Below are 16,570 nucleotides of genomic sequence, written 5' to 3'. Positions count from 1 at the left end.
AGCTCCCTGAGTGGATCTCCTGCAGTGTGAGATCCCTTTTTGTAGTGCTGCATGGGCTGCATTTGCAATTTCTGTGTCGCTGTCCTGTGGGACTCCTGTGCATGCTGCCTGTGCTTCTGTGGGCTCTCTGTGATGTGGAGGGCCTTCTCTGGCTCCCCCGCCTGGGTTGATTTCTCCTGGGCCTTGCTTGTCCCCGGCAGCACCACTTTCCGCCAAACGTGAGTTTTGCCTGTGCCAATTCTTGTTGGTGGAATCCAGACACGTAAACCTGATTGCAATCTTTCTTCCGGCATGGACATCACCTGCATCCTCCAGGAACTCGACTCCGACTCCAGGGCTGCAGTGCTGGCTTTCCTTCCTCACTGTCAACTAACTTCTGCATCCTCTGCCTGGTGGGTAGGGGTTCCAGTCCCCACTGAACTGTGCTGTGTCCTCTGGACTTGGTTCCCTCTTTCCACAGGTCTTGCTTTTCAGGAATCCACATTGGTTTCATGCAGTCCTCTCCGGGTTTTGCAATTGTCTTCTTTTCTACTTAGTGGGTGTTTTGGGGAAATTCTAGTAATTTACTCATACCTTCCTGGTTGTTGGGGGTGTTGGGGTACTTACCTTTGTGGTTTCCTTGTACCCCAGCGCCCCTCTACACACCCCACTTACCTAGGTGGGGGTCCAACCCTTGCATTCCATTTTTTTAGTATATGGTTTGTGCTCCCCTTATGGTCACTATTCTCTATTGTGTTTTACACTGTTTTCTAACTAGTCCTATGCCTATTTCTGACTACTAGTGTATATATGTTATGTATTGCTTACCTCTTAAGGGCGTATGGCCTCTATAGTATTGTTGGTGCTGTCGGACTCCATGGTATTGCATGAGCTTTGCATGTCTCCTAGATAAGCCTTGGCTGCTCATCCACAGCTACCTCTAGAGAGCCTGGCTTCCTAGACACTGCCTACATTTCAATAATAGGGGATACCTGGAACTGGTATAAGGTGTAACTACCTTAGCTACCCATTACACACCACTCCAGCTTCCTACAACCACAGCATACAGCAGGGGATGTGGGTCAGCCCACTTCAGCCAATGGATAGCTTCACTTTGAATGAATACATTTTGCTTTTTCACAAGGAGCACATCTGCACACAATGTAGTTCACTCCTGTGCCAGTGTTATATTTGGACGCAGGTGGAAACTAGACTCATGGAGGACAATGCAGGTGTGGCTGAATGAGGATTATCACTCCATATTCATACAAATAACTTGAAGAAGACCTGTAGTCCCCTTTATCATTTGACTATAACACTGAGGCCTTCATTACGAGTCTGGCAGCCCTAGGACCTGTCACACCCAATGCACTGCAACATTGTCGCCAGCTCTTTTACGAGCAGGCGTCAAAGTTGTGGATAGTTTCCCGCTGACCCAGCAGGAATCTCATAAAAGGGCCAGTGGACGGAATACTGAACTGGCAGTCTTCCGGACGTGCAAGTTTGGCGGGCGGCCTCCCCAGCTGCCAAACTCGTAATAAGGCTCTGAGTCTAACTGAGGACTTATCAATGATGTTGGAGAACCTTTTGAAGAGTCTTTGCTGAGTTGCAGATCAGATCTCTGCCCATAAAAGTAGGAATTGTGTTTCGAGGACTAGTAGAACCATTCACTGATACTAAGAACCATGGAGATCACTCTCCAATACTTAATAAAGCTTCTCATGAAGCGCCTCTAATAATGTCTCTTTCAACTTCTATAAAGTCGACATTCAAAATATGCCTGTGAGTCGTAAGTTAAAAGCACCAATTCAGACTGTTTGCATTGCAGTAAAGGCTATCAGAACTGACTAAACGCAATAGCTCTAAGACTGAATTCCTAGTGAAACCTCCGTACCATTCATACCTAAAGAATAGGCAGTAGTTGGAAAGTTGGTAAGCTCCAAGTTACATTACTGCATATGCATTAGCCTGACTGGCTCCCAAATCAAGGGACTTCAAAGTCACAAAAGACTGCTGAATGCCTTATCTTTGGACTGAGCAAAGGTCAGTACAATACTGATGATCTTAAGTCAAAGTTTAATCTTACCACTGTATTTGTTCTTTTCATCGATCTGACTGCTTTGCAGACCAGGGGAGACCCTTCAAAATGTTTCATAAACAATCTTTAGGAGTGCCCCTCCTTTTAGGTTTTATGATGGCAGGTGATAAGGAAGGCCCCATGTGTTGGAGTGGCTACCATGTTGGGTTGGGATTTAATTATAGCGATGTTTTTGAGATGTTTGAGGATAAGTATGTGTGACAGCCTGGTAGATTGAACCTAAGGGATACGTTTGAAGCTCTGCTAGGTGTTCATTGCCACATGAGCTGTTTTGAAATACACATGCTTTTAATGTTCTTATACTAGTGTTGTATGGCTTGGTGGCAAATGGAAATAAAGTTATAATAGCCGAGAGAAGGAAAAAAGGCAATATGTCACCCAAAATCAAAGAAAGCTCAACTGGTTGCCCAGGGCGAGGATATTTGTAGTTTCTGATTCAGCTGAAAATGATATTGCCGGCTGAATTGGACCTTAGAAGGAATGTAGGCATAACTGCATCAGCGTGATACCCCTTGCCAGGACATTTCACAAACTAAAGACTGTCTCTGGGTGGAATACACAGTTATCCTTGGAATCACTTGCACTATTCCTTATTTGGTCAGTGATTCCAAATTTTGCAGTGGACCCTGAAGGGCCATCTCCAAATGTAATAGTAAGTTCACATCCTGAAATTACCAGTACATAGTGTTGGATATTTCGACTAAAGAGTAATGATGTGGTATTCCCATCAAAACTTTGGTAGAGGACCTGGAGGCGAACAAATCCAGCAGAAGACGTTTAAGCAAATCATTTCTTCACCCTCCTGGGAGGTTTCCAGAGTCTTGGACTTGTGTAATCTTCATTAGTGCTCCATAAAAGTGTCATCACTCAATCATGACTCACTCACATACAATTGAGACAAAACACAAACAGTGATTAAATGAAAGCACATAAAGCAGCCAAGCAAATTAATTAACCAGGCTATTTCCAATAACAAAAATTAAGCATCCAATTAACTAGATGTATTCACAAGTACAGGAAAGAGTGCCAAGAGACTGCTCGAGGCACACAATACTACCAGTGCAATTAATCACACATGGAGCTTCATGCAGGGATAGTTTCTCATTTTGGATCCTCTTACTGCCTCATGATTGAGGTGATATTATTCTCATTATGTCTCATTATGTTTAAAGTGATAGTGTTCTCATTATGTCTCATTATGTTTACGGTGAAAGTATTCTCATTATGTCTCATTATGTTTACGGTGATAGTATTCTCATTATGTTACATTATGTTTAAGGTGATAGTGTTCTCATGTTTCATTATGTTTAAGGTGATAGTGTTCTCGTTATGTTTCATTGTGTTTAAGGTGATAGTAGTCTCATTATGTTTCATTGTGTTTAAGGTGATAGTGTCCTCATTATGTTTCATTATGTTTAAGGTGATAGTAGTCTCATTATGTTTCATTATGTTTAAGGTGATAGTATTCTCATGATGTTTCATTATGTTTAAGGTGATAGTGTCCTCATTATGTTTCATTGTGTTTAAGGTGATAGTATTCTCATTATGTTACATTATGTTTAAGGTGATAGTGTTCTCATGTTTCATTATGTTTAAGGTGATAGTGTTCTCGTTATGTTTAAGGTGATAGTATTCTCATTATGTTTCATTATGTTTAAGGTGATAGTATTCTCATTATGTTTCATTATGTTTAAGGTGATAGTGTCCTCATTATGTTTCATTGTGTTTAAGGTGATAGTAGTCTCATTATGTTTCATTGTGTTTAAGGTGATAGTGTCCTCATTATGTTTCATTGTGTTTAAGGTGATAGTAGTCTCATTATGTTTCATTGTGTTTAAGGTGATAGTATTCTCATTATGTTTCATTATGTTTAAGGTGATAGTATTCTCATTATGTTTCATTATGTTTAAGGTGATAGTATTCTCATTATGTTTCATTATGTTCCTACAGTGCTAGAGTCCACTGGCATGTCAGACTACTCTAAACAGAAGTGCTTTCAGCATTACCAAAATTACCAAATTTGGTAGTGTTACAGACCCATGAACAGATAAATGGCTAAGCAGGTGTGACATTAGCAACGTTGAATGTTGCCAACTTTGTGAACTTTTTTCAACTTTCCTAAAGTTGCAAAGTGTGAAAATAATAGCAGATAGAAAACAGGCTATGCAAGAAAAACACAATCCTTATTTTTTCGGAATAATTCTCTTTCAAAATAGCTTTTGAGTGGCAACCCTTAAGCAAAAAATAAAAAATATCCAGAATTTTCAGCAGTGAGAGGTGTTGCAAAAGGAAAAAAAACTTAGCATCTTCACAGTTCCTCGTCTTTGACTGCCTTTTAGTTAACGCGACTGCAGAACGTTGTTTTTTAACGTCAAAATGTTTCAAAAGGCAGAAAATTATGATAGGTTTGAGATAGAACTTTGTTTACTCAGTAAACCTTGGGGCTAGTTATGAAAGGCAATTACCTAGGAAACTTTAAGGTTCTTATTATATGTCAAAGGTCACTGGCCACTAACATAGTCAAGGCAACACTTTCCAATGTGACATCCATTTTTAACATTTGTTTGCTTTAGAAAATTGTTGACTGCTAAAAAGTGTTTATTACTAGGATCACATGAAAAGTGGATCAGGGCAGGTGTCAAATTCCTAAAGTCTGGTTCAATAATTAAAGACTGCAACTATGTCTTTCTTAAGACCAAACAGAGCAGCAGTTTCTTCTGAAATAAAATGTTGTAGATAGAGATTCACTTGAACCAGGCTATTTTCAGACTTTTACCATCAATAGAGCTCAAATAAAAATAGAGTATTTTTTTAAAATCTTGTTATTGATACAGAGACTATCATGTTTCAGTGATGTTATAAAGTTCAGTCATGCATTTAAAGAGTCACTCCCAGTATGGAGGGACAACCTTGTCAAGCCTCATGTATGAACACTTTGGGAGTCATTTTTTACACTTCACCAGGTTCAAGCAGTTAAACAAATATAACAAGAGAAAAATAGCATGAAGAACTTTTTGCAAAAGGTAAAATAATGCTAAAAACATATTTATCTACCTGAAAATTATCAGAAAATCTACTTAGTTATCTTATAATTCGGAGAAAATCTAACAAATTATTTTAAACATTAACAGTCCAAATTCCGAAAAGTATTTATTTATTATTTTTTAATCAGATTTAAGCCTTGACTCCCTTTCTTAAAACCAAGCTTCCTCTGCAAGCATTTCAGTTAGTTTTATGTACAACCTAGAGCCAGCACATCATCCATGCACGTATGAACAGAAATTCTGAAAGGGCAAACCTAGAGTGAAATAAATCTGTTTAATTTCTCGACTGCAAATATATCAGAGTCATGAAGATGTAAAACATCCAAATTTCATTTTTAATGGGTTGGAGTCTTGTACTTATGAGAAGCCCCTGACAGGCTGGCGTTTCCCGCTATGAATATCCTTGAACGGTTGCTAAATTACATAACTAAAATAGGGATGAGCAGCTAAAAAAATACAAATATCAGAAGCTCAGTGCAAGGTGGCAACTAAAGTCTAAAATAATATTGAGGGAGTGGTTGGTGTTCCTAAATAATTCATTTTTATTATAATATCCCTTCTATGTCCACAATGCTCATTTATCTTTGCCCCGCCTATCTCCTGAAGGCATTACCTACTTCCAGTTCTCCAAGACAATGGCTACATTTTTTTAGTTTACCCAAGTGGGGGGATTTATCTTTAGAAATACCTTTCCGGAATTACTTACAAAAGGTGATAGATTGACAGCTGCTGAACTGTTGCAGCTGAAGTGATGGGGTCATGTGGCCATGACTGCACGAACAGAACTCTGATGCTCCATGTAAGGTGAGAAATGATACCCTATCCCAGAAGATTAAGTATTAGTGCTTCTTCACTGTCATTTTCACTATTTGATCACTATTGGCATTTTCACTATTTCTATGGTGGAAGTGAATATTTAGATTGTTTGAGAGAGATGGCTAAGTAAAGGACTGAATACCATGACGTTGTTTCATGGGAAAACTTTGTGCTTTGATTTAAAATGAAGTATAATAAATCATAGATATCCAAAAACAATAGGTTTCTTGAAAGCTAAGAAATAAAATGTGTCATGCATTCCAATGAAGGAGGAATAATAAACCAAAACAGCCAATAGAAAAATGGTGAGAATAAAATACTCCAGTGGGCTGATTCAAAAAGTGATTTGATTTCCTGAGTAGGCCTGAGCAGAACTCGTGGAATTTCACTACTCAAAAATCTGTGGAGTTGCATAAAAACCTGAGATTCCGCACAGGTCCATGAGCGAGCAGATTTCAGGCATTTTGCACTGCTGGCGCTGATTTTTAGCACCAGAAGCTTGTTCCTTGCTGTAAAATCAGCATGAACAGCACCAGGCAGCACACCGCAGGGCACTGCTTCTTTCTGCCACTCAAGAAGATTTTCTACTCGAGTGGCAGTTTTATCAATGTGATTTGTTGTGACCTGGCGTGACTGCCCACATTAAGAAATCTTGCCGGGAGGCATTCTAGCACCCCAAAATCATGCTAGGGGATGCAAATGCTTGCTCAGACTCGCCAAACCAATGTTGGCACGCTGCAGGTGAGATAAAACTCTGCCACATGGTGGTTGGTGGAGTTTTGACAGAACTGCATGCTCCAAACTCAGCGCGGAGGGGGCAAAACTCCACAAACTCCACCGGCGGGGAAGAATCTTTCGTCCATCCCTATTCCTATGCCTTAGAAGCCGGTGGCTGAAGGCAGCTAAACCTACACCCCTTTAAGGTTATATAAAATACTATGGGGCTGATTATGAGTTTGGCAGATGGTTTACATCGCCCGCCGAACTTCTGCCGCCATTTTGGTACCTCTCTGTCTGCCCCATTAAGCGTTTCCCTCTAGGTCAGTAAGCAGAAACCTCAGTTTCCACCTCCTAGCCTAGCGGGAAAGAGCCTACAGCATTGTCTCCGGCTCGTAATCGAGCTGGCAACAATACTGTAGAGCGCAATGTGCATTAGCACCATTGCAATGTTCACTGTCTGCAGAGCAGACATTGAACATTGCGATGGTGCTGGCCAGGGGGCCCCTGCACTGCCCATGCCAATTGCTCTTACCACTTATCCACCAGCATTATCATGGGGTGGTACCGCCAGAAAAAGGTGTTGTAATCCTCAGGGAAGCGCTGCTTTTAGGATTAGGACCACTGCCACCTCCAGACCGCCGGGATCTCCGATCTTGGCGGAGCTGGCGGTTCTCTGGCGGCCAGACCGCCAGGACTGTAATGTGGCAATCTAATGACCGCCAGACTCGTAATGAGGCCTCATATGTTCTCGATGACTAATCAAGGGCCATTAAATGTGAAACCTAATTTCACAGAAAGTAAACCAACTTTTAAGAGTTTAAGTGGCATCAAAGAGTCTTTAAGCAAGGGCTATCTGAAACTAGAATTTAGCTGGATGAACTAACAAAACACTGATGCACTTGTCTGGGTCAAGTAGCCTGTTCCCCCTTTGTGGTTAAGTAAATGTGCTGAAGGAGAAGCTGGTTGACCCAGTGGCGTGCACATCACTATTAGTCTGATGGAAGTGAATATGCATGAGTATGTGTAGCTTCTCATCGATCTAAGGATGGGATGAATGTGGCATGCATTTCCAGTTCACCTATGGAGCCTTTTTTGTTGCTGCTCTGCACAAAGATGTTTTTGCGATTTCTTGTCCGAAAACCTTGCCTCATCACCCTCCAGCCTTACACCTTGCTGGGTAGATTGTTTGAAATACATACATGCTTACTCTTGTAAGCAGAACAAATGTAAAGAAAATAACCTGCTTGGCAATAATCCCTCAAAATATATAATGGAATTAAGTTATTTGTGTTCACAGCACAATGGAAGCTGCAGAGCCGGTTCTTCCGACAGTGAGATGTTGCCTGTGGCTGCCTTTGTTCTAGGATCACACACAAAGCTGCTCATCCACGCCTAAAGAATAATGTTCAAACCTTTAGAAGATGCACACTGGAACCTTTATATGTACATGTGTCACATAGCCTCTTGGGAGCCACTGTTTGCAGTAACTGTGGTGAGACTTGCTAAATTTGTGTCCTAGTTGTTCGTAACTTTCCCGAAAATGAACTCATCTTCATGAAATTGAAACTTTTTTTTTACATTTTAAATGTATAAATGCACCGATTTGTACTTCAGGGGCACCAGCATTACCTATATTTACATGTGTGGGATTCTCCACCCCAACTGTGCACACAAGTATATCTTTTAGAAGCAAATGGGGAAGGGACAGGAGGGTGTGGATGGAAAAAGGGGATGACTTGCTACAAAAAGAGCTAGGATGGTGTAGTAAGAGGGGTCCAGGGAGAGGCCTAAGAGGGGTTTAGGAAGGGTAAAGGAGGAGTCTAGGGATGGGCTTCACCCAGCCACACAAAAATAAACCAATTGCATTACACCAGGAGTGGCAATTTGTAACTTACTCTTTTGTAGTAAACTTACACTTGGACATTGCAAATACTGAAAAGTACTAAACTTACTCCAAAATTTAAATTACTCAGATATGTAAGTTTCCTTTATGATCCAGGCCGGCTGGGGAACTTGCCGACTTGCCGATACTCTGAATCCTTGCCTCTGACCATCTGAGATGTTCAGCTGGTTTGTTAGTGATGGAGGATACAACACATGAATTGCTCTGCAAACCAGGTATCCTATCTTGAATTCAATTCTAGTTTCAATGTAAGTACCTAGGGATAGGTGAGACGTATTTGGACATGTTATGTGGTCACGTGAACAGAAGAAATGTGGAACAAATGTGGCTGTTGTGGAAAAACTGAACGCTTCTCGCACATCTTCAGGTCCTTTAGCCCCATTAGTGGTGGAAAAGAGAAAGTTTTGAGAAGGTATTGAGTATCAAAATGTCAAAGGTCAAAGAGCGTGGAAGGGGACACATGTGGCTTATTTGGCACTTCTTGTGCAATGAAAAACATTTGTAAATATCAAGAAGGGAACAGTAAGACATGATTTATAGCTTATGCACTCCTGTCAAAATATATCCGAAGCTCTGAGAGTTGACCTTTTCATTGGGCTCGCCTAGTGTTGATGATTTAACTATGAAAAAATACATATGTGTATTTATTTTTGCTTGAAAAACCTGCATCTCCAGATGGCAAGACAGGGATGGCCGCGATGAATAGAGATTCTGGCTGAGAGCCCATATGGCTGATCAAAGGCTGTAGATGTTGGTCTGACAAACCCTTGATGGAAATGCTACCTGTCATGGCCATCACACAGCTCAGAAAAAAGAAACATTCTTTTGACATAAACATCTTCTTCTGAATTTAAATCATGCAAATGAATGTTGTGCTTTTTGTTAAATGCATTATGAACACCGACCGGAGGATCATGTTTGAGAGTTATTTGTTGTAAATTTTGATTTAATTTAGAAGTTTTTTAAGATTCAATCCTACAGCAAACTCAAAGTGCAAAGTTTAAAAAGTCTCACTCTATTTTCCTTGTTTTCGATCTTTAGAGCTCTTATTTTGCTTTTATGCCTTCTTTGTAAATATCTTCCCCTGGCCAGATGCTAACAATTTAAAATGTGAAGACCGGGTGGTATTTGATGAAATTGTGTACACTTCCACCAAGGTCCATCCTCAGGTTCCAACAAGAAAATATTGTAATACCGTATCACAAGTGTTCCATCCATGTCACTGGAGGGAACGGGGATCTTTACACGAACCGCTAGACCTGGGGACTGATTTAGATCTTGGCAGAGGGACTACTCCATCACAAATCCCACCCACCGTATTATGATCTACATAGGATATAATGGGATCATAATACGGCAGACCGGATATGACAGAGTATTACCCTCTGCCAAGAACTACCTCAGGCTCTTAGTGCTGAGCTGGATCTCCAAGTTGTCTCTCTTAAGAGGTAGAGTTCCTTCTTAGGAACCCTGATTGTAGAGCAGTTTTCAGAAAGTGCTCTCTCTGGGTGGGGAGGAATTCCTACACACGGTTGTAGCGTGCATGTTACAATCGACCTGCATAGTAAACTTAGCAGTTTGTGCTTGCATTTACTGCTGTCATTAGGTCTCCCCCTCCTCACACTGGTGCAGCCAGGACAGATTGCTCCTACAAGCGTTAACTCTATCCAGTAGTACATTGTGGGCTCTTTGGCTGGTGGGCATGGCTCCCCCACACTGACTCCAAAGCTCCTGGCCTTTCTGCTATTGATTAACAACCACACAGAATTTAAGGAGGCAATTAAGATATGTTTTTCCAGGAATAGCTTGAAAGAACTCAATTGCTTCCCAGTTGCTAGTGCTCAATTGAAGCACTCTATACACTGGGCAACATAATCGTGAGAATGAGGTCACATGTTCTTAGATTTTACTCTTGAAATGGGTGCAGGGTCATCTTCCGACTTGCAGAGTAACTTTTCAGGAGGTCTGGGTCTTGTGCGAGCATGAGCATGCCGGAGGCACACACTTTGCAATGCTTGCCCATCCCATGTACCAAGGGATTGCACAATCTTGCAGAACTATTAGGCAAGTACACAATCTAGGCTGGGACATGTTGTGTCTTGTATAACATCCTGTTGAGTGATAGGAGCCAAGCTGAGGGTTTAAGAATTAAGTTCAAGTTCGCACACCCATATTTGCACCTGTTGGTAAAAATGAGCAGAGCAGAAGTAAGAAGTGCTGTGATTTGCACTGATTTTCACACAGACTTGGGGCCTGATTACGACCTTGGCGATGGGATACTCCGTCACAAACGTGACAGATATCCCACCTGCTATTTTACAAGTTCCATAGATTAGAATGGAACTTCTAATATGGCGGGCGGGATATCCGTCACATTTGTTAAGGAGTATCCCATTAGCCTAGGTCGTAATCAGCCCCTAAGTTTTGGTTTAGGCAGAGAACTAACATTGACTTTTGTGGAGATGCTAGGGCTTTTATCCTTCTCCACCAGGACGAACAGTCAGAGAAACTCTCTTGCACTCCGTCTTACACAAATCCTTATTCAGTGTCTGATTTAGAGTGTGGCAGACAGGGGACCCTGCCACAAATGTGATGGATTGCCCTGGCCACCAAATTTATGGTCCACTTGCTCTCATATTTGGAATCAGGCAAGCGGCCATGTTTCCGATATCAGTGTCCCCACTGGCTCTGCTCACAGAACCCCTTTACTGACAGACCAACAGTGTTGGGGCCGTTGGTGTGTGTGCATCACATGTCCACTCTTTTTAAAGCGGACTGTCTGATGTACCTTTTTCATTCTTGGGACAGGCATCTTTTTTTTTTAAACAATTAAAAATGATGCCCACCTTGGAGAAAACACCCAGGTTGTCAGGGTCATTATTTTATTTATCAAACTCCTGCTATGAGAGTTTGTTTTTGAAAAACAAAGAACTTTTGGGAGCAACACCATGGAAAATGGAGGCCACATATCAAACTTTCGAATCCTTCAGTGGACCTGCAGCGGCAGTAGCTCTTCTAAGGGCACAGAATCTCTAAATCTGGTGGGCATGTCTTCTATCACCCATCCCACAGTCTCTCCTGGAGGCCACACCTTTCCATCTTGAACTACCCATTCTTATACTCTCTCCTGCACTCTACACCTCCAGGTCTTGAAGCACCCCTGACATAGCCCCCCTAAACGCCACAGCTCTGTCTTGTACCGTCTCTTACACTGCACCCTGCAAGCCACGCCTATAGCCCTTAAACTACCCCTCCCATAATCCCTCCTGTTGGCCACGCCCTCTGTCTTGTACTACCTCTTCTAACGCTCTCTCTTGTATGCCACACTCCCTCCATTTTCTACCACCAGCTTCTATAGTCCCTCCTGTACACCACACCCCTTTGTCTTTGACCCGCTGACCACACGTTGGCTCACCTGTAATTTACTTCCTACTTTTTGTCCACGTGGCCATCGCCCTTTAACTGAGTCTCAACCTTTGACTCTCCACAGTTCTCAATGGACCAGCATTCCCCTGCCCACACTTTTACACAAGGACTCAGGCAGCCTTGGATAATTGCTGATAATTTATTCTTTTCATTGCAAGAGATAGAATGGCGCTGCCATTTTATTTGTATACGTGACATGTACAGAATACAACAAACCTTTACAAACAACACCCGGCATCATTTTTAAATAAAATAAAACATTTTCCTTTGTAGTAAAATACATCTATTTTATAATCTGTTGCGCCTGAGCGCCAAAACATTCTATCGGATATAAAGTGCTTTTCCACCTGCTGTCAACACGGAGCAACATAGCAAAAATCATAACACTGGCGATTTAAAAGTACTTCCCGCCTCTCTGCTCACACAGGCACGTGCACCCTATGGCACGCGATATTGGCTGCTGAAGAACTGCTGTAGCATGCTTTCTGGAACCTTTAGCAGCGTTTCCTAATAAAATATTTAAATACCCTAACGATTCTGCCATAGTTCCAATATATCAATTAGTAAGTAGCCTTTCAAACAATTTGGGAAAAAGGATATATGTAATTAGCTGATATCAATGTCCTTAATCATAAAAACAAGACTTTACTCAGTTTCAGTTCAGTTCCTTGTGTTTTGCACTACCAGGCCAAACAGAGATGGCTGAATTAAAGACGGTAACATTTCCTGAGACACTGTGTCAGAATGGCCAACTGGTTGGGGAGTTGTTAACGCGCGTGTTTTTCTAACCTCAGGTTATGCCGTGGGCTCGGATGCGCACCTGCATTACATGTTGAACATTTGTGAAATGACCCTGGCGTGCAGATAGAATGCCTCCATCTGATTGGCTCGGAGTGATCAGCTGATCAGAAAGGGTGTGCCGGGAACGTACAGGTGAACTGGGCGTGTTTCTGACGTCACATTTGTGCTTGGCAAGTAACAAACTGAAACATCTGTGTTTCTACACCTTGTGTTCAGCAGCAGGTTATGTTGGTTCGAGGGGATGGGTGGCTTGGCACTTGACCTTCACTGTCAGGGGTGGCACTCCAACCATTTACGAAGCCGTATCTGGTACAGAACTGGTCTGTTCCACCTGCTTTTTCCACAAGAAGTCTGTAAAGTTCTCCAAATAGAACATATCCTCACCTATACACAAATTAGATTTTTCTTCAAAAATGATACCTGTAATTAGGCAGTCTGGCACCTTACACATGTTTGCGAAAAGATGTGCAACAGAAAAATGAAGAAGAAACATCAAACCCCGACCTCCCAGAACTCAACCTTCTTAAAAAGAATCATTACTGACTGCTCAGGAAAAGCTGTTGGAAGAGGAGTCTTAGATTTGTACAGTGATCACTTTGGACATACCATCTGAGCTCTGTCGGCACACATATAGGGTCAGGTTTGGGTTAGCTAGGGTCTGCACATCACACCTGTTTCCATGGCTTAACTTTGCCATCTCTAAAAAAACAATAGGCACGGTCCACTTTTGTTTTCTGATACAACAAATTCACCAGAAAGGAAGTCCTGTGGAATTGAGTACTCCGATGCACCATACCCAACATGTTTTAGCTTCTATCACAATGTTCAAAACTGCTTGACAAAATGAGTGCGTACGGGCACTTGCGCACACCAGACCCACAAGTCCGCCGCAGTTGGCTTCACACCAGTTTCTAGTCACAGTATTGCTGAGATGTCCCTGAGTTCTCCTGTGTTGCTGATGTAGAAGAGCAGTCTGGGTGAGGTACGGGAGAATGTGTTAGATCCTGGTATCCTTCTCCGGGCAGTCATGTGTTGATAACATCAGTACCGCCAGATTCAGTGCTGGATCCTTGGAGCGTTCGAAACCAGATTTGGATGCAGAAAAAGTAGAGAGGTGATTGCTGCGGATCTCAGTCCGTGATGGTCCTACTCTCAAACATATCAACGTGTGCTTTTGTGCAAGTGATGTCTGATGCGGTGGATCCAAATCTACCATTGTGTAAACATGTTCCCGAGTCTGGTTTACTGACAGAGAGTCCACTGACCTCGGCTCCTCAGTACATCTTCCTCATATCTAAATGTGGGAAATACACTCCAGCCAGGGACTGCTGCACGTCGTACGATCCTTTTCTTCTCCGTAAGCAGAAGTGAATCTACAGCGGGGAAGGACAACCAGAAAAAGTTACTGTTAGAGGAAAACAAACCAGTTTCAGTGTGAGAGAGCCAGAAAACATAGAAATGCAGTTAATTTCCTGAGTATCTATATAGTCCATTTTCCTCTGGCAATTTGTTAGACTAAGGGCAAACCAAGATTAGGTTTTAGTAGGGAAATTTGCACTGTACTTCCACTGGAGGTGGAAATTCGCCCAGCTATATCTAATGCTTTTGCTTTCTATTGGGCAAAACCACTTAATGGAGGCTGCTTTGGAAGAGGGGGAGGGGGTCTGGAGTACTTTTCACTGCTGACAATCCTGCGTTGAGCAAAGTGAGATTGTGAGTCTCCAAGGTATTTTCAACTCACACTGTCAACACTACAAATCCTTGTAAGTTACAATGAAAGTGGTCCAGCAGAGACCCATCCTCGTTTGTGCGTCACATGGAAAGGTACCAGAGATGGTGCAGAGGCATGGCTTTGAAAGGTTACGGATGTTCTTGTGATAGGGGGTCATTTGCATAGAGGAAACTAGACAGATTACATTGTGTGAATGACAGCTGTGGGGAATGGGGCTGGAGAGGTTTAGACAATAGTTTCATGCATCATTGCCCTTCTCTTCCTCCCTCAAAATCCCTTTCACAAAAGCATCTTACTGTTTTTATTAAACCCACTTGCAACTCCGGCAAAGCTGAGTGAAGCAATAAAGGTCTGCTATCCCTTGCAATACTCTATCTTGTTTTTAAAACTTTTGCAGAAAGAACCCTGCTTCCTTCATGAATATTGATAAGGCAGGACATCTGTGAATCCATGGGAAAACATTGTGTAATGTGACCTTCTGAAGATGAGAGAATGAACAAGAATGTTCTCTTAATGATGGCACAGTGGTGCTCATTTAGATGTCAGTTCAAAAACTATGTGCATATCCTCTTCCAAGGCACAAATAGCATTTGTTCCAAGTGTTTTTTTTAAGGGGGAACAGCCTTAACAACGCGGCTCGAACCACGCTGTGCAATTACAACGCGGCCCAAGCCACGTATGCGTCTTTGCAACGCATTCCTTAACCACGCAAGTCATTACAACGACTTGCCTTAGGGAAAGCATTGTTGGACTGATATTGGACTTTAAGTCCAACACTTTCCCTACTGTGGCACAGACTGGAGTTGGAATAGTAAATTATACTATTCCAAAGTCCAGTGCTTTCCCCAAGGCAGGTCATTGTAATGACTTGCGTGGTAAAGGAATGCGTTATTAAAGCAGGCGTGGTAAATGCCTGCGTTGTTCCGACGTGCAACCTTTTCAAAGATTTTGCACAGAATTTGTACATTGGTTCAAAAAATAGTTAATAAAACTAAATATGTTGGGGATGTTTTGCTCATGTTTTACAGTTTTGGTCACTTTTTGTGCTTAGTGTCATCACCAGCACCCATCACAACTTAACAATCAGAGCAAAATGGAGTGAGAGATGAAGTTTAAGTTGGGACAAAGCAAAAATAATCAAAAAAAATCATTAGCTCATTAAAAAAATGTTACCCTCCATATATAAGCCCTTTTAATGAGATGAAACCCAGGCTTTTCAAGACCAACGGAGAAGGGACAAGCATGGGGGTTACTCCAAGTGCCATGGTGAAATGATGTGCAATACAACGCTGGGAACTATGTATAACACCGGATTCTCCGAAGGGGGTGTTATTGCGTTGTCATTGCATTGTTACGAGTTGTCCAGGTTAAAGCTGGTGATATCTCAGTAATGCTGCATGTTTTCCATGCATACATATTGCCGTGTTTTACCTGGTGAAACTTGTGCGGGGAAAACCACATGGTCAATGTGATGTGATCATATCCGTTGCAGCCCCGATTCAGTTACAAATAGGGTTACACCAGTCCTGAAAACGGTTGCGGGTCAATCCAAATGCAAATTGCCTCAACAGGAGTGTACATTCAGAAATCCCATTTTCCATTTAGGCAATTAGATAAAAAAATCCAACTGGGAATCCGTGTTGCAGATTGTAGGGTCACATTTGTGTTCAAAATAAGTGAATAAATCAAATAAAATAGAATACCATAAATAAATCAATTAAATGAATAACTAAATAAAATAATATGAATAGTTATATGCCATTCACCCACCAGGGGATTTGGCTAACACAATTTTATATTAGCAATTCTGAATCATCATTGACCCGTGCCACTGTAAGTTCTCAGATGTGCACTGCATGGGTTCTAGTTTGGACTGAAAGATCAAATTAAGAAGATTTGGTACATAGGGCCAGGTGTAGCAAAGGGTTTTACCCATTCTATGTCTATGGGAAAATGTGTTCGTACATATGGCCCATAGCCTCCCATTCTGGACCATTGGGTCAGAAAATGCCATAAAGCCACAGTGCCCATCTCCAGGTTCAAGCTTGAAT

General features: G+C 41.9%; 1 protein-coding gene across 4 annotated transcripts in view; it reads right to left on the bottom strand.

Annotated features, from left to right (window-relative positions):
• Positions 1–12,111: 12,111 nt before the first annotated feature.
• LOC138268224 (pneumococcal serine-rich repeat protein-like) overlaps positions 12,112–16,570 on the bottom strand; it is a 179,716-nt gene continuing 175,257 nt past the window's right edge. For all 4 annotated transcript variants that reach the window (XM_069217676.1, XM_069217677.1, XM_069217678.1 and 1 more), the window contains one exon: positions 12,112–14,160. In XM_069217676.1, coding sequence (XP_069073777.1) covers positions 14,062–14,160 — 99 coding nt within the window. In that variant the 3' untranslated portion in view covers positions 12,112–14,061. The remainder of the gene's footprint in view (positions 14,161–16,570) is intronic.

Source organism: Pleurodeles waltl, chromosome 12 (assembly GCF_031143425.1).
Source record: "Pleurodeles waltl isolate 20211129_DDA chromosome 12, aPleWal1.hap1.20221129, whole genome shotgun sequence".
Classification (NCBI taxonomy): domain Eukaryota; kingdom Metazoa; phylum Chordata; class Amphibia; order Caudata; family Salamandridae; genus Pleurodeles; species Pleurodeles waltl.
Note: the sequence above shows the minus strand (reverse complement) of the source record. Positions and strands in the feature narration are given on the sequence as shown.